This window comes from Hyperoodon ampullatus, assembly GCF_949752795.1.
Source record: "Hyperoodon ampullatus genome assembly, chromosome: 2".
In the NCBI taxonomy this organism is placed as follows: Eukaryota; Metazoa; Chordata; class Mammalia; order Artiodactyla; family Ziphiidae; genus Hyperoodon; species Hyperoodon ampullatus.
The window spans coordinates 68,871,604-68,898,265 of NC_136915.1; the positions used below are offsets into that span (position 1 = coordinate 68,871,604).

At 36.8% G+C, this 26,662-nt stretch overlaps 1 protein-coding gene across 2 annotated transcripts in view; it reads left to right on the top strand.

Moving 5' to 3' along the window:
- The window catches only part of MIGA1 (mitoguardin 1), a gene marked incomplete at its 3' end in the record, with an annotated part of 94,228 nt that overhangs the window by 47,242 nt on the left and 20,324 nt on the right, over positions 1-26,662 (top strand). For both annotated transcript variants that reach the window (XM_079727110.1, XM_079727111.1), the window contains one exon: positions 21,901-22,001. In XM_079727110.1, coding sequence (XP_079583236.1) covers positions 21,901-22,001 — 101 coding nt within the window. The remainder of the gene's footprint in view (positions 1-21,900; positions 22,002-26,662) is intronic.

Genomic DNA, 26,662 nt, shown 5'->3' on the forward strand with positions numbered 1-26,662 from the left:
ACAACATTCTCCCGGCACTGGGTTGTGTTCACCAACGTGGAGCTCTCTAAACCCTACAGTTTAGTGTTCTTATGGAGATTCCATTATGTAGGCATGATTGATTAAATCATTGGCTATTGGTGATTAACTTAATCCCCAGCCTCTCTCCCTTCAGGGGTCAGGGTTGGAGTTGAAAGTTCCAACTTTCTAATCAGAGGGTTTGTTCCTTTGGCAACCATCCCCCATCCTCCAAGAGTCACCTCATCAACATAAACTCAGGTATAGTTGAAAGGGACTTATTATGAATAGCAAAAGATACTCCTCTCACCCCCATCACTCAGGAAATTTGAAGAATTTTAGAAGCTCTGTGCCAGGAACCATGATAAATATATATTACTTATTATATCACAATACCATATTTTAAAGTGGACAGGGCCAGAGTCAAAGATCTGAGGCATGACTTCCAAGTAGCCTTAGCAACTTGTGCAATAAGCTATAAATTCAACTGTTTCTACTTTCATATTTTTTCATCTTGATCATAAAGAGATCATGGGATACTTTATTATATATCATGCCAAAATATGTTTATATTTATGTACTTAACTAGTTAATTTAAGAAAATATTATATGAAATTTTTTTGAAAAAGATTTAATATCAATTCACATTATTTGGAAATATTGTCATTGCTGAGCTGTTTTGCAGATAGGTATTTGCCATCAAGTATTCATGGCTGGTTTTACACTCGCAAATAAATAAATCATTTTAGTTTTGAAAGGCACATGTGTCAGGTTTTATTGAGTATAAGAGCCTCAGCAAAACTTATTTCTCTAATTTTGGAATTCAAAATATAAACGGGGGCTCTACTTACTTTTACATTCATTTGTACTGTTTATAGTAAGTAGTAAGTAGTTTGCCAAGTTAACATTGTGGATTATAGGAGGACAGTTTAAATCCTCCTCAGCATGATTCTTTTAGTATGTTTAAAATCGTCTTAGAGTTTTTCTTTTTTGATAACAGTGTATTTGTTGAAAGTAAATTATATCGATCCTCTTTAGCAGATCCAAAAATACTTTTGACTTGTCAGTGTTGTGAGTTATTTGGTTAGTTTAGGTAGGTGAAGTTAATAACAGTTTTAAAAATGTATGATTCTAACACTGGATTGTGGTGATAGTTGCACAACTCTATACATTTACTAAAATTCATTGAATTGTACACTTAAAATGGGGAAGTTTTATGGTTTGTAAATTATACTTCAATAAAGCTGTTAAAAATACAGTGTGATTCTGTTAAGCTAATTTTAAGTAAGTAATTTTTTGTGATTTGAAAAAGTGCAAAATAACACTTCATACTAAAAATTTTAAATAATGCAAATGTCAAAAAAAATTTTTTTAATTCATTAAGAATCTCTTAGTTTCAAAGCTCATGGACATGGTGAATTACAAATTGTGTTTACCCAAGGTGGTGCCACTTTAGCTGGTAACCAGAAATACTGAGTATCCTATGTCAATATCCAGTGAACCATACTATTGGTTACATGCATGGGAACTTCTACAAATGGTTTTGATGATTATTGTGCTGTTAATTTTACTTTTATTGTTAACTTTAGAATGTTTTTTATATTCTATAATATAATCACCCAAGTGGTCATTAAATTAAATGTGATAAAGAAGCTCAAATAACTACTGACACTCCTGCTGTTAATTTAGTACAGAGCATCCTGGAAATATTGGAACTAATGCTAAGAAAATAAAAGAGCGGAATTGAAGCAGGAGCCCTTTTATTTAAAAAATGAAAAAAACCTCTGGCTACCTGGCTCTAAAATCACAACTCTAATGCACCCCTAAGCTAAGTTATCATCTGTGTTGAAATAGGAAATATTTTTGATATCTGGGAAGGAAGTGATAGTGATACAAAAAACTTTACTACAAATACTTAGTGTTTTTAAAACATTCTTAAAAACAGACCGTATTATAGTCTTTATTGTGCTTTGAAACTCTGCTTGAGAAAAGAAATATAGTACAGTAGTTGTATGTCAGCATTTCTTTACATTTATTCCTATAGCAAAGTAGCTTTGAATTAGGCAGGGTTTGAATTACGTTTTAAGGCATGAATTCCTTGTATAAAATGTAACCACCCTGTGTTCTCTAATTCACCTTTGTCATGTTCTGTAGTGATATTTCCTTAATCATTATGAATTAATGAATCATTATTGGGTATAGTTCTGTATTTGCTCTTACACACCACAAAGTTTACTTCTGGCTTAAACAAAACTTATTTGTTCTATTCTTCTGATTATTAAATAAAATAAAGATTTTAGTTCTCTAATTAAAAAAAAAATCATTTCCCTTCACTTACAAGAGACCACTTACTGTTAAATGCAAGGTGTTGAAGTCACTAGAGGGCAGCACATTTTATCTGCATGTGGGACGCCTGTGACTCCTAACTACCCTTCTGTGCTGTTCGTAGCACTGGGAGTTAAGTTTAGGTCACCACTTTTTTTCTGGCGTGTTTCGTATACACCTGCTACTGTAACTCAGAGTGAGACAGAATTAGGAGGGTATGCACAGAGACTTGAAATAATATTACTGTACATTTCCATTTGTGTGCAATTTCTTCTAGCTAACAGCATGTAGAAGTGTTACATTTATTTGTAGTTTGTTTTTCAGATAGTTGTTAAATTATAATTGTTAAATGATAATTTTGTTATCGTACTGATAATTTTTGAAGACTCAACCAAAAGACTGCAATACGTTTTCAGTTGTAAACAGTATAGCTTAGTGGTTAAGAACGTGGGCTTTGGAGTTAAACAAACATGGGTTCAAATACTGGCTCTACCACTTTTACTAGCTATGAAACCTAAGCAAGCCTTGACCTTTCTTAGACTCATATTCTTCATCTGTAAGCTGGAGGACTATATTAGGATCAGCTTCATAGAATTGTGAAGATGAAATGAGATAACATGTATATCGTATTTTAGCATAGGTATATGGTAACACTTGTTATCCATTCATATATATTCTGGCATTTTTATGAGGCCTGTTCTAAGATTGTTTTAAAAATACATGGTTTATCACCATAGAATCCACCTAACCAATCTCCCACTCATATCACTCTGTCCACTCAAGTGGCAGACACTCTCCTGAATTGTGTACTTATCATTTTCTTTGAAGTTCTTCTTTTAGTTTGACTCCTATGTAATTTCCAGTATTTGATCATATTTGCCCTATGAAACAGGCAATAAGATTATATGCCATTGACTTATCATCCCTGTATGTATTCCTGTCCAATTTATACATTTGACTCTTTCTTTTTTTTAATTAATTTATTTATGACTCGTTGTCTAAAGGAGGGAAGGAAGGAAAGAAGAAAGAAGATAAAGTAAAATAAAGTAAGATAGAATAAAATAAAGTTATTAAAATAAAAAATAATTATTAAGAAAAAAAATTTTTTTTAAAAAAGGACAGACAGAACCCTAGGACAAATGGTGGAAGCAAAGCTGTACAGACAAAACCTCACACAGAAGCATACACATACACACAAAAAGAGGAAAAGGGGAAAAAATCATAAATCTTGCTCTCAAAGCCCACCTCCTCAATTTGGGATGATTCGTTGTCTATTCATGTATTCCACAGATGCAGTGTACATCAGGTTGATTGTGGAGCTTTAATCCGCTGCTTCTGAGGCTGTTGGGAAAGATTTCCCTTTCTCTTCTTTGTTCTCACAGCTCCCGGGTCTCAGCTTTGGATTTGGCCCCGCCTCTGCGTGTAGGTCGCCAGAGGGCGTCTGTTTATAATTTATTTATTTATTTTTGGCTCTAGGCGTGCAGGCTTCAGTAGCTGTGGCACACGGCTTCAGTAGTTGTGGCTTGCGGGCTCTAGAGTGCAGGGTCAGTAGTTGTGGCGCAGGGGTTTGTTGCTCCGTGGCATGTGGGATCTTCCCAGACCAGGGCTCGAACCTGTGTCCCCCGCATTGGCAGGTGGACTCCCAACCACTGCGCCACCAGGGAAGCCCACATTTGACTCTTTCTTAACCTGTTAGAAGATTAATCTTAAAATATGAATTTTGTGTCCTGGTTGTTCTTTTAATTATTGCACTTTCGGTTCAATCATGTTGGTTGTGGCAGAAATGAACTCATTTCCAATACTCTGGACTTTTATGTTACATGTGGTATCTTTTCAAAGTGTGTGTTCTTTCTGATACTGTTGGAAATTTTATTTCATTGTAATTAGTTCTCTGAATAAATTTTTTTGAATAGGCTCTTATTTAAAAAAAAAACACGTGGTTACAGGTAGATGCTATCACATGTTCATAACTTGTTTTACAGTGATATTGTTCAGTTATGCTCCAGACAGCATTTATTTGTTTCTGGAAATTTATTTTTCTCATATTTTAGTAGTAACAAGTTTGCATTTCCTGAAATAAGGTATTTAAACCATGTTCAAAGTTATTTGGGAAAGTAAAAAAAGATGCTCTTTATAAATCTACTTTTTCTCTGCATTAGAAAAGAAAACTGCCATCTGAAGGACAAATACTTTGTGGAAGTATTTATTTCAGATATAGCTAAGATTTTTTACTTTACTTGATCCTTGGTCTTGCCATATGCATAGGAGGAAAACAAAAAATGATAGTGGATATACTCCTTGCCAGCACATCCAGTAATCTAGTAAGTTCTGTCAATTCTGCCTCCATAATATAGCTGTCGTTCGTTCCCCTTTCTCTGCACCCTCATTGTATTTTGCTGGGATTTAATAATCCCCTAATAAGGTTCCTACCTCCAGTCTCTCTCCCCACTGGTAAATCTGTACCTTGTTTCTGTAGTTATCTTCGTGATGCAGAGCTCTCATCTTGTCACTCCCAGGTTCTCAGACCACTTTTCTGACCTATTTTACTGTTTCGCGTATATTCCAGCCAGACTAGCTCTCTTCCAAAACTGAAATTTTTCTCTAAGATTTTAGTTTTATAATCGACTCCGGGTTTTTAGTAAATTTTCAGTGTTTTTCTTTTGCCATTTCTTTGCTGATGCTCTTCCTTTGTATAATTCAACATGCTTTGAATCATTTGCTTCTGCCTGTTGTGGAAGCAGTCAGGAGCTGATTTTTTAAATGTATATTATTACTCTTTTTTTTACCAAAAAAAAAAAAACATTTGGATAACTAGTTGCCTCAGTACCATTCACTGAATGATGTATCCTGTTCTTACTAATTTGAAATGCCCCCTGTCATATGTCAAGTTGTTTTATATGTGTGTCTTTTCTGGACTCTCTGTTTTGTTTTGTTTGTCTGTTTCTGCATTGGTTTCTAGTGTCTTAATTACTGTAGCTTTATAAAATTTTATAATGAGCCTTGACACCTGACGGGGTGAGTCCATTCACTGTGTTCTTTTTTTTTTTAAGTTCTTTAATTTTAATTAATTTATTTTTGGCTGCATTGGGTCTGTTGCAGTATGTAGGCTTCTCATTGAGGTGGCTTCTCTTGTTGCGGAGCATGGGCTCTAGGCGCACGGGCTTCAGTAGTTGCAGCATACAGGCTCAGTAGTTGTGGCCCGTGGGCTCTAGAGTGCAGGCTCTATAGTTGTGGTGCATGGGCTTAGTTGCTCCGCCACATGTGGGATCTTCCCGGACCAGGGATTGAACCCGAGTCTCCTGCATTGGCAGGTGGATTCTTAACCACTGCACCACGGGGGAAGTCCCCACTGTGATTGCTTTGGCTATTTTTAGCCCTTTGCTTTTCCATGTGAAGTTTAGGACAACTTGTCAAGTTTCATGAAAGCCCCTCTTGGGATTTTGATTATTGCTTTGCATATTTAGGTCAGCTTGTGGGAGAATTTATATCTTCATAATATTAATGTTTCCATCTACAAACATGATATGGCTCTTCATTTACTTAAGTCTTTTATGTCTTTCATAGTTTTTTATAGTTTTCTCCATAGAGGTCTTATATATCTTCATTCCTAGGTCCCGTATAGTTTTGTTGTCATTGTACACGGTATCTTTTCTAAATTTATTTTCTAATTTTTTATTGCTGGTATCTAAAATGTTGTTGATATTTACATTTGAATATTATCAACAACCTTATTAACTCTTAGTTCTACCACCAGTAATTTGTCATAGGTTCTTTTTTTTTAATAATATTGATTGATTGATTGACTGATTTGGTTGCGCCGGGTCTTAGTTGCGGCACGTGGGATCTTCGTTGCTGCACGTGGGATCTTTAGTTGTGGCCTGCGGACTTCTTAATTGCGGCATGCAGACTGTTAGTTGCGGCATGCAGACTTCTTAGTTGCAGCATGTGGACTTCTTAGTTGCAGCATGCGGACTCTCAGTTGCGGCATGCATACAGGATCTAGTCCCCAACCAGGGATTGAACCCGGGGTCCCTGCATTGGGAGCATGGAGTCTTACCCACTGGACCACCAGGGAAGTCCCTGTCATAGGTTCTTTTGGAATTTTTATCTAGACCATGTATCTATGAATGATAACCTGTTTATTTTTCTTTCTTTCTTTCCAACCCTTATGCTTTTTTCCGACCTTTATGCGTTCTTTTCTTTCCTTCTTTTTTTTCCCCCATCTTACTGCTCTGGATAGATTCTTAGAGTCTTTTTGCCTCTGAAGAGAGCTGTGTAGAAAGGAGGACCATGAGTTAGCTGGCCAACTACACAGAATCAAAGACTGTGCCCCTACTGCTGTAGGCTCCCAGTTAGGTACAAGAGTGTTGATGTAGGGACTCGTGAATACTGCTAAAGTGAATTAAAGCTTAAAAGTCACCTTGCAAATATTTATTTAACTGTTTATTGTATGCCTTATGTGTGATGACGTGCAGATGAAATAAGGACTAAAATGCCTGTTTTCAGGTTACTTATAGTCTGATTGGCCGATTAAGACTTTTAGGAAGCAGTTAGAATACCATGTAGATTAGTATAAACCTCAATACTGAGCTATTTTGTAAAACTCAGAGCTTAAGCTCCCTCTACAAAGCAGAAGATCCTTCTTCTAACTTTTCGTTCCCACCTCCATTCTTTCCCATACTTCCCAACTGAAGTGCCCTCAGTCTGTTTAAGAGCCTAAGATAAGGGTTTGGGACATGTGGTTATCTTTGGTTATCTGCTGCTGTTTTTGCTGAATATCTATGAAATTCATTTGGAGATTCATGAGTATCAGGTAAGGAGATGATATTTACAGTAGTGTCTTCTGCATGATTATATTATTTTTTCCTTAATAAGTAAATAATTTTGTAAATGTTGAAAAGTGGCTGTAGGGAATTCCCTGGCGGTCCAGTGATTAGGACTCTGTGCTTCCACTGCTGGGGCCCTGGGTTTGATACCTGATTGGGAAGCAAGGCACATGGTGCAGCCAAAAAAAGAAAAAGAAAAAGAAAAGAAAAGTGGCTGTAAATGAGTAGTAGATTCACAAATGTTTGTTTTAGTATTTTGATTCAAAATATGCACCTATGTTATATATAGTTTTTTGGGGTTTTTTTTGCGGTACGCAGGCCTCTCACTGTTGTGGCCTCTCCCGTTGTGGAGCACAGGCTCCGGACACGCAGGCTCAGCGGCCATGGCTCATGGGTCCAGCCGCTCCGTGGCATGTGGGATCTTCCCGGACCACGGCACAAACCCATGTCCCCTGCATCGGCAGGCGGACTCTCAACCACTGCACCACCAGGGAAGCCCCTATATATAGTTTTTGTACATATCAAATATTACACAATAAAAGTATATATATTTTTCATGTTAAACAGAAATTTATGTTATTTGAATTATTTTGGAAAAAATTAGACTTTAGTTGGTCACAACAACTAACACCAAGGAATGGTGTTATATTTTAGGAGACTTTTCTTGTCATATCATGCAGAGTATACATCATTACATAGTTTGGTAGTTTATTTCTGTAACAGTGCATTCAGGAATTAAGATTATTTTTTACTCACTTTGGTTAGATTATTAGGGCAGGACCAGATTGCTGAATTTAATACCAGTGTAAAAATAAACCTGATTAATGACAAATGAAGCTTGCTTACAATTTCTTGGGCATATTATTTAGTTGATATGGTTTACAACAGATAAAGTTTAATCTATACTTCAGATTTCTTTTAAAATTAATTGGGCTTTGTAGTTTGTATGCTTATATTTTCTCTCTTTTTTAAAATAGAAGTATAGTTGATTTACAGTGTTGTGTTAATTACTTCTGTACAGCAAAGTGACTCAGTTATACATATATATATATAGATTCTTTTTCATATTCTTTTCCATTATGGTTTATCATAGGATATTGAATATAGTTCCCTGTGCTATACAGTAGTTTATCCATTCTATATATACCAGTTTGCATCTGCTAATCCCAAACTCCCAATCCATCCCTCTCCCACCCTCTTCCCCCTTGGCAACCACCAGTCTGTTCTCTGTATCTGTGATTCTCTTTCTGTTTCATAGATAGGTTCATTTGTGTCATATTTTAGATTCCACATATAAGTGATATCGTATGATATTTGTCTTTCTCTTTCTGACTTGCTGTGATAACCTCTAGTTGTATCCATGTTGTTGTATGCTTACATATTCTGTAAAGAATAGTATGTGTTTGCAATAACCATGTTAGCAGGCAACTCTGAAGCCATAAGTTTGATAAATGTTGTTTTTTTGGCTGAAGCAAAGGACTTTGAAATTCTTTTATAATGATGTGTAGGAACAAATTTAGCCCTTAAAAACAAACCAGGAATTTTTGTAGCTTACCAGCATCGCTTTGCATATTTCAGATATGTGTTTAGGCCTCTTTATAATCTATTTTTTGAACAGAATGAACTCAGAATCTTAGGTCTGGAATATTTATTTAGCAAACATTTGCTTTCCTGGTATATGTCAAACACGGTATAAGGCACTGGAGAGACAAGAATGAAGAAGATTTCACTCTTGCTTTTAGGCAACCCAGAATCTAGTTTTGGAGATAGGCATTAAAAAATTTTATAGTACAGTGAAGTAAGTGCTGTAATAATGTGTTTAGAATGTGCTGTGGAGGTGTCACACAACGAAAAGTGTGACACTTGAAGAAAGACAGTCCACCAGGAGCGTGAGAAAAGAGCATTCCCAGTGGAGGGAATAACACGGATCAAGGTGTAGAGTGGAGCCTGTTCAGGGAACTATAAGTTGTTTGATATGTCTTGGGAACACAATGTATATAGGGGAGTGGTGGGAAATGAATCTAAAAAGGTGGGCAGGAGATAAATCTTGAAGTTCTTTGTTTTATACCTTTAGGCAACAGGGAGCCACTGAGAATTATAAGAAGTTATAATCAAATTTACTTGTTTGCAGGAGATTGTAGAAACATTGACTGGTACAGTTTAAATATTTTATCCATCTTTCTTTCTGCTTACTTATGCCTAGGATTTCAGGGGAAATTAGAAATTTTTCCAGCCTAGTACTGACTGCACAAATTCTCTGGCAGAGAACAGGAAAAGCTGTAAAGTGGGACCTCCCGACCGCTAGAGAGACGATTTTCTTCTCTTTTGGTAAGGAGCCAGATAGAACATTTAGCGATATTGAAAGAGCTCAGCAGCAAGAGGAAATAACCTCACCCTATCATCTTATGTCAAATGTCAGACAGCCCAGAGTTGACACTCTACGACCTTGTCCTTTTCCTTTCCTGCAGAATCACTGTGGTCAGAGGATAAACTCCCTGAGGGTTTATTTTTAGGGAATGACGTGAATTACAGGCCTAACTTGTATACTCAGACCTCTAAATATACAGACTGCAAATTGCAGAACATGTGAGAAATTTGCCCTGTAATTTTCTCTCACGCATTAAGGCTCATAATCTTAATTTCAAAGTGTTAAACAAAACTACAAAATGAAGTGTAAGTGGTGTTATATATGCAAGTCAAAATCAGTTCAGAGATGAAAGCAGTATAATGAAAATTGCTGGGGTGGCACACACAAGGGAAATTCCTGCTTCTTGCCTTTGCCTTTTTTGTATTCAAGTTATATCTTATCCACTTGGATTTCTAAGTACAGGACCTGCACTAGCCCATCCAAGGCCTTTGTTTTATTTAGATAAAGGCCCATGTAGCCTCTTGGGAAGGGCACGTTTGTGATAAGAAAAAGGTTCAACTTCTTCCAGGAAGATGTAGGCCTAAGATGTGGGCTGGAGTTCTGCCCCCACTTGTCCCATCAGCCAGGGGCCTTTGTGTAGTGTACAGAGTGACCAGTGGTTCTAGTGTCCCCATTAAAGTCTCCATAACTGCAGACCTACCCTTAATTACTTTTTGCCCTTTGGGTAAACCAGTTACTTCTTTCTTCTCCTAAAAAAGGTATAAAGTGCTGTTACTCCTTTCTCTTTCCTTCTATTACTTGTTTTGCATTGGCAGCTGTATTTCCCAGTTAGGAATCACAGTTGTTATGTTGGCCAGTCATGGCATATAAGAAGTTTTGATAAACAGGGAAAGCCACCGACAACTGTTGTGGAACTATTATTTTGAGTAGGGACATAGTATCAGGCTGTTTTGTACATGTACTGTTTCACATAGGCAAAACTGTGTAAGTTATAACACATCAAGAATTGATCAGATAGCCTTTCTTTTGCTCCAGTGGATTTCATTGCTGCCCTTTTCAATATTAAGGTACATTGAGGGAAAAATCAAGAAAATATCATCTGTTAGCTCACTCAGTTCTTTCACTTTCTGAAATTATGGGTTTCTTGATTCCAGTTTTATTTTAATTGACATGTAGCACTGTGTAAGTTTACGGTGTACAGCATAATGATTTGACTTACATACGTCATGAAATGATTACCACAATAAGTTTAGTGAACATCCATTGTCTCATATAGATACAAAATTAAAGAAATAGGAAAAGGAGATTGGTTCAAGATGGCAAGTAGAAGGACGTGCACTCACTCCCTCTTGCAAGAGGGCTGGAATCACAGCTAACTGCTGAACAGTCATCAACAGGAGCACACTGGAACTCAGCAAAAAAGACACCCCACATCCACAGACAAAGGAGAAACCACAATGAGATGGAAGGAGGGGCACAATCACAATAAAATCAAATCCCATAACTGCTGGTTGGGTGACTCACAAACTGGAGAACACTTATACCACAGAAGTCCACCCACTGGAATGAAGGTTCTGAGCCCCATGTCGGGCTTCTGAACCTGGGGATCCAGCAACAGGAGGAGGAATTCCCAGAGAATCAGACTTTGAAGGCTAGCGGGATTAGGTTGCAGGGCTTCGACAGGTCTGGGGGAAACAGAGACTCCACTCTTGGAGGGCACACACAAAGTAGTGTGCACATCGGGACCCAGGGGAAGGAGGAGTGACCCCATAGGAGACTGAGCCAGACCTACCTGCTAGTGTTGGAGGGTCTCCTGCAGAGACAGGGTGGCGGTGGCTCACCGTGGGGACAAGGACACTGACAGCAGAAGTTCTGGGAAGTACTCCTTGCTGTGAGCCCTCCCAGAGTCTGCCATAAGCCCCACCAAAGGGCCTGTAGGCTCCAGTGCTGGGTCGCCTCAGGCCAAACACCCAACAGGGAGGGAACCCAGCCCCACCCATCAGCAGACAAGCAGATTAAAGTTTTACTGAGCTCTACCCACCAGAGCAACAGTCAGCTCAACCCACCACCAGTCCCTCCCATCAGGAAGCTTGTACAAGCCTCTTAGATAACCTCAATACATAAGGCAAATGCTAACAGCCATAAAAGGGGAAATCGACAGTAACACAATCATAGTAGGGGACTTTAACACCCCACTTTTACCAATGGACAGATCATCCAAAATGAAAATAAATAAGGAAACACAAGCTTTAAATGATACATTAAACCAGATGGACTTAATTGATATTTATAGGACATTCCATCCAAAAACAACAGAATACACTTTCTTCTCAAGTGCACACGGAACATTTTCCAGGATAGATCACATCTTGGGTCACAATACAAGCCTCGGTAAAGTTAAGAAAATTGAAATCATATCAAGCATCTTTTCTAACCACAACGCTATGAGATTAGAAATAATTACAGGAAAATAAACATAAAAAACACAAACACATGGAGGCTAAACAATATATTACTAGATAACCAAGAGATCACTGAAGAAATCAAGGAGGAAATCAAAAAACACCTAGAGACAAATGACAAAACACGATGATCCAAAACCTATGGGATCCTACAAAAGCAGTTTTAAGAGGGAAGTTTATAGCAATACAGTCCTACCTCAAGAAACAAGAAAAATCTCAAATAAACAATCTAAACTTACACGTAAAGGAACTAAAGAAAGAAGAAAAAACAAAACCTAAAGTTAGTAGAAGGAAAGAAATGATAAAAATTAGAGCAGAAATAAATGAAATAGAAACAAAGAAAACAGGAAAGATCAATGAAACTAAAAGCTGGTTCTCTGAGAAGGTGAACAAAATTGATAATCCTTTAGCCAGCCTCATGAAGAAAAAGAGGGAGAGGGCTCAAATCAATAAAATTAGAAATGAAAAAGGAGAAGTTAAAATGGACACCACAGAAATACAGTGCATCATAAGAGACTACTAAAAGCAACTCTATGCCAATAAAATGGACAACCTGGAAGAAATGGACAAATTTTTAGAAAGGCATAACCTTCCAAGACTGAACTAGGAAGAAACAAAATATGAACAGAGCAGTCAAAAGTAATGAAATTGAAACTGTGATTAAAAATCTTCTAATGGGGCTTCCCTGGTGGCGCAGTGGTTGAGAGTCCACCTGCCGATGCAGCGGACACGGGTTCGTGCCCCAGTCTGGGAAGATCCCGCATGCCGCGGAGCGGCTGGGCCCGTGAGCCATGGCTGCTGAGCCTGCGCATCCAGAGCCTGTGCTCCGCAATGGGAGAGGCCACAACAGTGAGTGGCCCATGTACTGGGAAAAAAAAAATCTTCTAACAAACGAAAGTCGAGAACCACATGGCTTCACAGGTGAACTCTATCCTAGAGAAGAGCTAACACCCATCCTTCTCAAACTCTTCCAAAAAATTGCAGAGGAAGAAACGCTCCCAAACTCATTCTATGAGGCTACCATCACCGTGATACCAAAACCAGACAAAAATACTACAAAAAAAGAAAATTACAGACCAATGCCACTGATGAATATAGATGCAAAAATCCTCAACAAAATACCAGCAAACGGAATCCAACAAATTTAAAAGATCATATACCATGATCAAGTGGGATTTATCCCAGGGATGCAAGGATTCTTCAATATACACAAATCAATCAATGCGATACACCATACTAACAAAGAATCAAAACCATATGATCATCTCAATAGATGCAGAAAAAGCTTTTGACAAAATTCAACACCCATTTGTGATAAAAACTCTCCAGAAAGTGGGCATAGAGGGAACCTACCTCCACATAATAAAGGCCATATATGACAAACCCACAACAAACATCATTCTCAATGGTGAAAAACTGGAAGCATTTCCTCTAAGATCAAGAACAAGAGAAGAATGTCCACTCTGTCCACTGTTATTCGACGTAGTTTTGGAAGTCCTAGCCATGGCAATCAGAGAAGAAAAAGAAATAAAAGGAATACAAATTGGAAAAGAAGAAGTAAAACTATCACTGTTTGGAGATGACATGATACTATACATGGATAATCCTAAAGATGCCACGAGAAAACTACTACAGCTAATCAATGAATTTGGTAAAGTTGCAGGATACAAAATTAATGCACAGAAATCTCTTGCATTCCTATACAGTAACAACAAAAGATCTAAAGAGAAATTAAGGAAACAATCCCATTCACCGTTACAAAGAAAAGAATAAAATACCTAGGAATAAACCTACCTAAGGAGGTAAAAGACGTGTACTCAGAAAACTATAAGACACTGTTGAAAGAAATCAAAGATGACACAAACAGATGGAGAGATATACCATGTTCTTGGATTGGAAGAATCGATATTGTGAAAATGATTTTTCTACCCAAAGAAATCTACAGATTCAATGTAATCCCTATCAAATTACCAGTGGCATTTTTTACAAAATTAGAACAAAGAAATCTTAAGATTTGTATGGAGACACAAAAGACCCCGAGTAGCCAAAGCAATCTTGAGGGAAAAAAACGGAGGTGGAGGAATCAGACTCCCTGACTTTAGACTGTACTACAAAACTACAGTAATCAAGACAATATGGTACTGGCACAAAAACAGAAATATAGATCAGTGAAACAAGATAGAAAGCCCAGAGATAAACCCACGCACCTATGGTCAACTAATCTATGACAAAGGAGGCAAGGATATACAACGGAGAAAAGACAACCTCTTCAATAAGTGGTGCTGGGAAAACTGGACAGCTACATGTAGAAGAATGAAACTAGAACACTTCCTAACACCATACACAAAAATAAACTCAAAATGGATTAAAGACCCAAATGTAAGAGCAGACAAACTCTTAGAGGAAAACATAGGAAGAACACTCTTTGACATAAACCACAGCAAGATCTTTTTTGACCCACCTCCTCGAGTGATGGAAATAAAAACAAATGGGACCTAATGAAACTTAAAAGCTTTTGCACAGCAAAGGAAACCATAAACAAGACAAGAAGACAACCCTCAGAATGGGAGAAAATATTTGCAAACGAATCAACAGACAAAGGATTAATCTTCAAAATATATAAACAGCTCATGCAGCTCAATATTAAAAAAACAAACAAGCCAATCAGAAAATGGGCTGAAGACCTAAATAGACATTTCTTCAAAGAAGACATACAGATGGCCAAGAGGCATGTGAAAAGCTTCTGAACATCACTAATTATTAGAGAATGCAAATCAAAACTACAATGAGGTATCACCTCACACCTGTTAGAATGGGCATCAGAAAATCTACAAACAACAAATGCTGGAGAGGGTGTGGAGAAAAGGGAACCCTCTTGCAGGGTTGGTGGGAATGTAAATTGATACTCTGGAGAACAGTATGGAGGTTCATTAAAAAACTAAAAATAGAACTACCATGGGACCCAGCAATCCCACTACGGGGCATATACCCAGAGAAAACCATAATTCAAAAGGACACATGCACCCCAATGTTCATTGCAGCACTATTTACAATAACCAGATCATGGGAGCAACCTAAATGCCCATCGACAGACAAATGGTTAAAGAAGATGTGGTACATATATATAATGGAATATTACTCAGCCATAAAAAGGAACAAAATTGGGTTGTTTGTAGAGATGTGAATGGACCTACAGTCTGTCATACAGAGTGTAGTAAGTCAGAAAGAGAAAAACAAATATCGTATATTAACATATATATGTTGAATCTAAAAAAATGGTACAGATGAACCAGTTTGCAAGGCAGAAATAGAGACACAGATGTAGAGAACAAACATATGGACACCAAGAGGGGAAGCGGGGATTGGGGTGGTTGTTGTGGGATGAATTGGGAGATTGGGATTGACATATATACACTAATATGTATAAAATAGATAACTAATAAGAACCTGATATATTAAAAAATACGTAAAAAAATAAAATGGTGAAATAGGCAATACAAAAAAAGAAATAGGGAAAAAATTTTTTTATTGTGATGTGAACTCTTAGGATTTACTCTCTCTTTTTTAGACTTATTTATTATTTATTTATTTTTTGTCTGTGTCGCGTCTCAGTTGCAGCACGCAGGATCTTCGTTGAGGCATGGAGTATCTTTCGTTGCAGTGCACGGGCTTCTCTCTTGTTGTGGTGTGCGGGTTTTTCTGTCTCTAGTTGTGGTGTGCGGGGTCCAGAGCACATGGGGTCTGTAGCTGTGGCATGTGGAGTTGAGAACGCCTTAGCTCTGTGGTGTGCAGCATGCAGGCTGTCTAGTTGAGGCGCGCAAGCTCAGTAGTTGTGGCACAGGCTTAGTTGCCCTGCGGTATGTGGGATCTTAGTTCCCTGACCAGGGATCGAAACCATGTGCCCTGCATTGTAAAGCGGATTCTTTACCACTGGACCACCAGGGAGGTCCCAGGATTCACTCTCCTAACAACTTTCATATGTAACTTCCAGTAGTGCAAATTATATTTATCATGTTTTACATTACATACCTGGAAGTTTGTACCTTTGACTACCTTCATCCAATTCCCCCTCCCCTATGTTGTTTTTGGTTTTTGTATTCCAGTTTGGTTTTTTCTCTCAAACTTTTCTGTAGTATTAAAATAAATGAGAGTAAAAACTTATCCACAGTGTGGAAGGAGCACATAGTCATACAGGATAAACAAAGAACAGCAGTAATTTTCTAGATTTCTTAATTATTTTAACAGATTATAGCAGATTCTGGAAAATAACTTGTCAGCAGCAGGACCTTTTCCATTTTTAATAAAACCATAAAAAAGATAAGGTTCCATGTCATATTTAAACTGCTAAAAATCATCTGGAGAATAGCTGGTGACATAGAAGTCAGATGACATTGAGACATTTGGCAGGCTTCCTCTTCTTGTTGGTGTTATAAAATCCACAGTGGACAGCCTGGATTTGAAAAGAAGAGTGGCATCTTTGGAATCTCCACTAGAATCTGCTGAAGTTAAAATAGACCTGATGCCTTCTAAGTGACAGAAAATAGAATATGCCTGGGCATGGCAAAAATGAGACATGCAGAAAACCCACTTGGTTTGGTTTAAAGAAATAGATCCAGGTTTGAGGTTCCAAGTTCCAGAGCTGAAGTGTCCTCTAGTTTTTTCTTTTTCTTTGTATAACTTTCAAGCAAATTCTGCTTTGGAAAAAACTTAAGTAATATGTGAATTATGAGATTGTTAAAGAAGGAGGAAGACTTGAACCCAGTCAGATTTTCGGCCTAAAATATATGACTGTTTAGTTAAAAGTAAGCAGTATACTTTCAGTGTTCTTCCAAAGAACATAGTTTATGTCTATGCATGAATGTTTTAAAAGCTCTGGATGATGGAGACATGTAAAAAAATGTTCTTAAAAATGTTAGATTTACTATTTAAGAAGGTTAGAAAAAAAAAAGCTGCCTCACTGACAGCCAGTGAGGCAATGCATGGAGCATTTTTTTTATATTTAATCGTCCAATTATGTGGAAAGCTTTCTTTTAGGCACTTCTAAGGTTAATGATGAGTCCTTAAGGGGCTTAAGCTGCATATTTCACGTTTATAGTATCATAAGTTTAATTAATTTAGGGTTGGATTTTAGAAACATAAGAATTTTTTTTTTTTTTTTTTTTTTTTTTTTTTTTTTTTGCGATACGCGGGCTTCTCACCGCTGTGGCCTCTCCCGTTGCGGAGCACAGGCTCCGGACACGCAGGCTCAGCGGCCATGGCTCACGGGCCCAGCCGCTCCACGGCATGTGGGATCTTCCCAGACCGGGGCACGAACCTGTGTCCCCTGCATCGGCAGGCGGACTCTCAACCACTGCGCCACCAGGGAAGCCCGAAACATAAGAATTTTAACAGTGCTCTTAAAACAAGTTAAAGTCATAGAACAGGCAAAATAACCCAGGGGAAATACATGACAGGTTTTAAAATAGGGATTTTTCATGTGTTGAGAATGGTCAGTCTATAATAACAAGTTTTATTTAGTTTATGTGAACAAATAATTAAGTTTACATTGTGTTCAATGCTGTACTGAGAACTTTAGGAACCATCAGAAAAAAGAAAAAATGAAAGAAAAAGGAAAGAGAAAAAAAAGAGAAAGTTCATCCACTCAAGTTGTTTCAGTCCAGCTGGACAGACAGGTTGCATATTCAGGCAGTAATTAAATAAAGATTCAGAGAGTGTATTAAATGGTATGTCCTTATCTTTTGCATAATAATATGAATAGCTAACATTTATCCAGTGCTTACTTTACATATATAGTCATCCCTACTCCCCATGGATACCAAAATCCGTGGATGCTCAAGTCCCTTATATAAAATGTTGTAGTATTTGCATATAACCTATGCACATCCTCCCATATACTTTAAATAATTTCTAGATTACTTATAATACCTAGTACAATGTAAATATTACGTAAATAGTTGCAAATACAATGTTAGTGCTATGTAATAGTTCCTGGCACACAACACATTCAAGCTTTGCTTTTGGGAATATTCTGGATTTTTCCCCCCCATCTGTGGTTGGTTGGCTCCTCTGATGTGGAACCTGTAGTTACGGAGGGCCGACTGTATTAACTTGTTTAATTCTCACACAACCCTGTGTGGTAGATTTTATTCCGATTTTACAGTTGAGAACACTGAGGAATGGAGAAGATAAGAGACTTACCCAAGGTTACACAGCTAAAAAGTAGCAGAGTCAGACTTTGAATCTAAGCTGTCTGGCTCCAAAACCCATGGTTTTAACATCTTTTTTGTACTGCGTTACATAGAAGCAACAAATTAGGTAGTTTTTGGAGGAGAATGCATGCAGGGGTTAGATAGTACTTGAGCTGCATATTATAAAACAGTATGTGTTCCTGGGTAGCATGGGGCAAGGGAACAGAAGGAGAGAAATTTATATGTTGGAGAAGATTCAAGAGAAACCGAAAACTTGAGTAAAGAATACATCTGGCAGGGCTTCCCTGGTGGCACAGTAGTTAGGAATCCGCCTGCCAATGCAGGGGACACGGGTTTGAGCCCTGGTCCGGGAAGATCCCACATGCCTCGGAGCAACTAAGCCCACGCGCCACAACTACTGAGCCTGCGCTCTAGAGCCCGCAAGGCACAACTACTGAGCCCACGTGCCACAGCTACTGAAGCCCGCGTGCCTAGAGCCTGTGCTCCGCAACAGAAGCCACTGCAATGAGAAGCCCACACACTGCAACAATGAGTAGCCCCCGCTCACTGCAACTAGGGAAAACCCGTGCGCAGAAACGAAGACCCAACGCAGGCAAAACTTAAAAAAAAAAAAAAGAAAAATTAAAAGTTTAAGTATGTAAATTTTAAAACTGCACAAAAGCAGTTAAATATTGCCCAATATTCTTTCTTTATACTTTTTATTGGCTTATCTAAAAAACAGATGTATTATTTCTCTTCAAAATTATTAAGTTGTCATTCCAGGAATCATAACAATTACTGAAATGAGAGATATGGTCTGTGGTTTATGAAGTTGGGTTTAATGAGTAAGACTTTCCAGTTCCTCTGAGCCACTTTTCTTTGTTAGATTAAAAAAAAATAAAATACAACCATTGTAGCTGATCTGGATGACATTGAATGGCTGGTTACTGTTGAGTGAAGTAAAACAGACTTTTAACAGCTCCTGGGTAATGTCTGAAAGGTAAAGTGACATAAGATAAACGTCTGTGTTCTACTCCGAAAATAGCAAAAGGCATATGGAACCAAGATTTAACTTAGTTGACTTGTAACTTAATCCCACTTTAAACGTGCTTTGGCATAATGAAGGTTGTACTGTGATTTTTTTTTTTTTGCAGAATTAATACCAACGATGGAAAATAATTAAGAAGATAAAGGTTTGAAAGTTATGAATGCTGATTTAATTTTGTAAATAATTGATTCCTCAGAGTTTGTGTATGTATTTTCAAAGGTCATATGTGCACTGAAAAGAGAATACTGGGAATTTTTCTGGATACATGAGTGCCCCAAAATACCAGTTTTATAGCTGTTTATAAGTATAAAATGATTATGTTGTTTTGTTCTCAAGTTTGATGAAAAAATTTTAAATTCCTAAAAGAACTTTTATTTTTGAAAATAGAATAATTTAACCTCAGATTTTGTTCAGTTAATAGTCATTTAGTAGTAGGATTTTGAACTGACAAGTTAGGTATTTTAAAAGGATTGATGTAAGCTTCATTTGAAAACAATTATAACTTAAATTTGGAAGATAAATGGTTAAAATGTCAACTATGGTCCCACCAAATATAAAGTAGAAAAAAATATGCTATGCGTATGGTTATTTTTGATACTTAATAGGAATAAACCTTGTCCCAATTCGCTCTTCTGCTTGGCTTAGAGATTGGAATACAAATGGCAAAACTTTTGAGTTTCAACTAAATTAATGGTTTGGATTTTTTAAAACTTTACACTTCCTGTAGAGCATCACAAAAGGTCTCTTTTCTGGTACTTGGGGGTTGTAAACAGGATTTGGAACATTTATGGTAAAGGTAATGACCTTTATTTTGGGAAAAAATGATGGAATAGAAACTTGGATTAATGAAAGCCAAAGAGATTTCCGATTTCTTTTCAAACAAGATTAAGTATCTGACAAATTAAGCAGATTGAAAATCAAAATAAAAATCCGTATATATTTTGTTCTTTGCTTTTTTCATACTTGTGATAGAATTTGAAGAGTATCAGTTGCTTGCTACAATGTAGTCACATCTATAAGCGAGTACTGAATTTGTTTGAAAATGTAATTTGTTTAAACTTTTTATTTTATATTGGAGTATAGTTGATTAACAATATTGTGATAGTTAAAAAACTATAAACAGTAAAGTGATTCAGTTATATATATATATATATATATATGTATCTATTCTTTTTCAAATTCTTTTCCCATTTAGGTTGTTACATAACATTGAGCAGAGTTCCCTGTGCCAATCAGTAGGTCCTTGTTGGTTATCCATTTTAACTACAGCAGTGTGTACATGTCAATCCCAAACTCCCTAACTATCCCTTCCCTCCACCCTTCCTCCCTGGTAACCATAAGTTCCTTCTCTAAGTCTGTGAGTCTGTTTCTGTTTTGTAAACAAGTTCATTTGTATCATTTCTTTTTAGATTCCACATATAAGCCATATCATTAAGATATTTATCTTTCTCTGAGTTACTTCACTTAGTATGACAGCCTCTAGGTCCATCCATGTTGCTGCAAATGGCATTATTTCGTTCTTTTTTATGGCTGAATAAGATTCCGTTGTATATATGTACCACATCTTCTTTATCCGTTCCTCTGTTGATGGATATTTACGTTGCTTCCATGTCTTGGCTATTGTAAACAGTGTTACAATGAACATTGGGGTGCATGTATCCTTTCGGACCATGTTTTTCTCCATATATATGCCCAGGAATGGATTGCAAGATCATATGGTAGCTCTATTTTTAGTTTTTTAAGGAACCTCCGTACTGTTCTCCATAGTAGCTGTACCAATGAAAATGTAATGTTAACAGTTAGATTCCTGATGATAGCGTGTGAAGATATTGACATGGACGTTCAGAATGCTTTGTATTGGTAATAGGTAGCCTGTCTTGGTATGGTCATATTAGCCGTTTACAAATGCCTTTAAAAATTTTCAACACTTTAAATCATTGGGGAGGAATTCCCTGGCTGTCCAGTGGTTAGACGCTGTGCCCTCACTGCCAGGGGCCCAGTTTCAATCCCTGGTTGGGGAACTAAGACCCACAAGCCGCCACAGTGTGGCCAAAAAATAAATAAATAAAAATAAAATAATTGGGGCAGTTATATTTGATCATCAAGTAAGCAGAATAAACATCAGGGACCTAAACCAGATCATTTTGGGCCTTTCAGTGTTTTAAAGTAGACCTTAGAGACTGAAGATATCTTCCTGAATTATTTTAATTGGTCAGTTTATCACAAGTGACTGGCCAGACAACATTTTATGCGCATAATTCATTTAATTTGAATGAACCTACCAGTTATCCCGATTTGGGCAACTTAAATTGCTCTGTTTCAAACTATCTGTGGTATATGCTGATAGCTGGTAGATAATCCAACTCCAGTTATTATATACCAGTTTAAGTTATTATTTACTCAAAAGCTTTTAAAATCTGAAATAGTTTAATATCTTTGAAAAATAAACATGTCTCCTTTATAGTACTTTCTCCTCTTCTTGACAGTGTTTAGAATCAGTTTGAAGCACTTGGAGAGTCTTGTCAGATTATATCCCATTGATCTGTATTGTTTTCCTTTTAGATTCCAGAATTCTACATAAAGACTGATGTTTAAACAAACAAAAAAAAAAAGAACAACCATAGAATATGAAATATGGCAATGACAAGGAATGTCAATTTCTGAACTTTTCACCTTTTCTTTTAAGATAAAGATACAGATATCACCATGAAGGGGAATATGGATGACTTTGGCCTGAGAGACACCTTGAGTGTCACATCAACCGATTCTTTTGCTTCAGCAGCAGAGGTAGGACATGTATGTTCCTAATGAGGATTTCTTATTCTTTTTAGGTGGAGAATACAGTTTTGCCATTGTGCTGTAATTCAGTTCAGTAGCCATTTATTTAGTATCAACTCTGTAGATAGATACAGAGATACAAAGATGATAAGATACTGGGATACACAGATGAATATACCATGAATATAAGTTCCCACAGGAGCTTAGAGTCTCTTTAGAGAGGTGGACATGTAAACACAAACTTTAGATAAGCACTTTCATACACTGTGGATTATGGGTGAGGCATATAAGTGTCTCAATGGAAAGCAATTAACCTTATATCAAGTGTCTTAAACATATTCAGATTCTTTAGCTGAGAGATCATACCTCTAGATATTTTTTCCAAGGAAATGATCGGATTCAAAGATTTATATATAAAAATATTCACTGTAGCATTTTTAATAATAATGAAAACCTGAAAACAGTCTAATGCCAAATTATGGAACATCCATAATTTGAAGTATTATATTGCCATAAACATGTTTCCAATAATTTTTAATGACATGGGAACATATGTTAAGCAAAAAGAGTAGTATGTAGGTTTTATAGAGAGAGTATGCTTATAATTTTGTAACAAAGAAAAGCATGTATGTGGTATATTATGTAAGTATTTAGGCTGAGGAAAAGAAGACTAGATATAAATACACTAATGTGTAAGGAGTGGTGATCACTGAATTACAGATTTATGGGTAATTTATTTTCCACTGAGATTTAAATTTTTTATCCAAAGAGAAGATTGCAAAGTGGTCATCTTTTTCTACTTGAAACAGCTTTAAAAAATCACATATGGCCAATTTTGTCTTAGAATTATTTCATTTTTATGGTAGATTTTGGATACTAATGCTGTCCTTTTTCATATCGATAGTATCACACAGCTGTAATTGATGTGTGAATTCAAGCTCTAGTGTGGAAAGCTTTAGGTGTTCCAACACCCTGTACCCTAAACCTTGATTCTGCCTTTTTTAAAGCTGTACTGACCATAATCTTTCATCGTCTCAAGATTTTTCTGTATATGTATATTTTAGCTATTGCTTACAGTATCATCTCCTGAATTGTTCATCTTTTTCCTTACATTTTTATACTTGTAAGTTTGCAACACACAGAACATATCTACTTGTTTTGTGAAGAAGCTATTTCCTCTTCTTTTTACTATTCTATATAGACAGGGTTATCTTTCTGTTTTTTCTAGCTTTATTGAGATATAGTTGACATATAACTTTGTGTAAGTTTAAGCTGTACAAAGTGATGATTTGATACACATATATTGTGGAATAATGAACACAGTGAGGTTAGTTAACACCTCCAGCACCTCACATGATTACCTTTTTTTCTTTGTGGTGGGAACGTTTAAGATCTACTCTCTTAGTAACTTTCAAGCATATAATGTAGTATTGTTAACTGGGGTCACCATGCTGTACATTAGATCCCCAGAACTTATTCATCTTCTGACTGGACGTTTGTACCCTTCGACCAGCATCTCCCCATTTTTCCCACCCCCAGTTCCTGGCACTCACCATTCTAAATCTCTGTTTCTATGAGTTTGGCTTTTTTAGATCCCACATGTATGTGATACCATACAGTACAGTTGACCCTGGAACTGCATAGGTTTGAACTGTGTAGGTGCATTTATACATGGGTTTTTTTCAATAAATACATACTACATAATCTGCAGTTGGTTGAATCCGAGGATGTGAAACTGCGAATACTAAGGGCCAACAATAGGACTTGAGCATCTGAGGATTTTGGTGTCTGAGGCAGGTCCTGGAACCAGTCCTTTGAGGAAACCAAGGGATGACTATTTTCAACCACATGGGGGGTCAGCGCCCCTAACCACCACATTGTTGAAGGGTGAACTGTATTTGTCTTTCTCTGTCTGACTTCACGTAACATAATGCCTTCAAGGCCCTGCCGCATACATATTGTTGCAAATGGCAGGATTTCTTTCTTTCTCATGGATGAATAATATTCCATTGAATATATATAAATATATGTATACCACATCTTCTCTATCCATTCATCCATTGATGGACGCTTGACTTGTTTCCATTTCTTGGCTATTGTGAATAGTGCTGCAGTGAACATGGGAATATAGATATCTCAAGATAGTGATTTCATTTTTTTTTGATATATACCCAAAAAGCAGTAGGATTGCTGAATTATATACATATATATTTTTTTAATTATTTTATTTTATTTTATTTATTTAATTTTATTTTTGGCTGCATTGGGTCTTCATTGCTGCATGCGGGCTTTTCTGTGGTTGCGGCAAGTGGGGGCTACTCTTTGTTGAGGTGCTTGGACTTCTCATTGCAGTGGCTTCTCTTGTTGCGGAGCACAGGCTCTAGGCGCACGGGCTTTAGTAGTTGTGGCATGCAGGCTCAGTAGTTGTGGCTCGTGGGCTCTAGAGCACAGGCTCAGTAGTTGTGGTGCACAGGCTTAGTTGCTCTGCAGCATGTGGGATCTTCCCGGACCAGGGCTCAAACCCATGTCACCTGCATTGGCAGGTGGATTCTTAACCACTACACCACCAGGGAAGCCCTGAATTATATTTTTTGGTATATACCCAGAAAAGAAGTAGGATTGCTGAATTATATTTTTAATTTTTTCAGGAACATCCATATTGTTTTCCATAGTAGCTGTACCAGTTTACATTTCTACCAACCATGCACCAGGGTTTCCTTTTCTCCACATCCTCGCCAGCATTTGTTATCTCTTGTCTTTTTGCTGATAGCTATTCTGTTTGAGGTGATGTTTCATTATAGTTTTGATTTGCATTTCCCTAATGATTAGTGATGTTTAACACCTTTTAATGTACGTGTTGGCCATTTGTGTCTTCTTTGGAAAAATGTCTATTCAGGCCCTCTGAATATTAAACCCTTATCAGATAGATGGTTTGCAAATATTTTTTCCCCGTTCTGTAGGTTGCCTTTTCATTTTGTTGATTGTTTCTTTTTCTGTACAGAAGCGTTTTAGTTTAATTCAGTCCCACTTGTTTATTTTTGCCTTGCTGCTTGTGCTTTGGGTGTCATATCCAAAAAATTGTTGTCAAGACAAATGTCAAGGAGCTTTTTCTCCCTACTTTTTTTTTTAGGAGTTTTATGGTTTCAGGTCTTATGTTTATGTCTTTAATTCATTTTGAGTTAATTTTTGTGAGTGGTGTAAAATAGGATTCCAGTGTCTTTCTGCATGTGGTTATTCAGTTTTCCCGCTACCATTTATTGAAGGGTCCTTTCCCCACTGAATATTCTTGGCCCCTTTGTCAAATATTGGTTGACTTTATATGCAAGGGTTATTTCTGGGCTCTTGGTTCTGTTCCATTGGTCTATGTCTATTTTTGTACTAGTATGATACTGTGTGATTACTTCAGCTTTGTATTATTGTATGAAATCAGGAAGTAAAATACCTCCAGTTTTGTTCTTTCTTAGGATTGCTCTGGCTAGTTGGGGTCTTTTGTGGTTCCACACAAATTTTAGGGTTTTTTTTTTCTGTTTCTGTGGAAAATTCGATTGGAATTTTGGTAGGGATTGCAGTGAATCTCTAATGGCTCTAGGTAGTATGGACATTTTAACAATATTCTTCTGATCCATGAACATGAGTATCTTTTCATTTATTCGTGTCTTCTTCAGTTTCTTCATCAAAATATTATAGTTTTCACTCTACAGATTTTTCATTTCCTCGGTTAAATTTATTCCTAAGTGTTTTACTTTTTTGATGCTATTGTAAATGGGCTTTTCTTATTTTCTCTTTTTGATAGTTTGTTTTAGGGCATAGAAATGGAACTGATTTTTGTATATTGATTTTTGTATCCTGCAACTTTACTGAATTTGTTTATTAGTTCTAATAGTTTTTTGGTGAAATCTTTAGGATCTTTCTGTGTATAAGATCATATCATGTAAAAACAGAGGCAATTTTACTTCTTTCTGATTTGAATGTCTTTTCTTCGTGTCTCTTGCCTAATTGCTCTGGCTAGAACTTAACAGTGCTATGTTAAATAGGATTGGTGAGAGTGGGCACCCTTGTCTTGTTCCTGATCTTAGAGAAAGAGTTTTCGACCTTTCACTGTTGAATATGACGTTAGCTGTGGGCTTGTCATATGTGGCCTTTATTATGTTGAGGTGCATTCCTTCTATGCCAATTTGTTGAGAATTTTTATCATAAAAGGATGTTTTATTTTGTCAAATGCTTTTTATCTTTCTTGCTGTAGACACTTATGTCCTAAATGGTTTGTAAAGAGAATTGCAAGTCACTTTGCATTTTTTCCACTGTGAAGAACAATATACTTTTAGAGCAAATTGCTCTAAAGTTTCTTTATAATATGCAACCTTAAAAAATATTTTGCCAAGTATTCATTGTAGTCACTTTAAATTTGTGGTTTAAGTTAACAAAGCTTTGATAAACTAAAAAAAATCTTATGGAAAACAAAATGCATGAATACCACAAGAAGGACTCACTATCTGAGAAACCCTAGGAATGCTTCTAGGGTATAAATGTATGATCTCAGAATGTGAATGTTCCAAGATAAATTGCGTACTAAGAAATGTTTGTTAAATTGTTTTTAATAGCATTTACTGTATGCCAAGCACTTAAGAAAAACTGCTTAATGAAGAAAGTTATTAAGAAAATAAGACCAG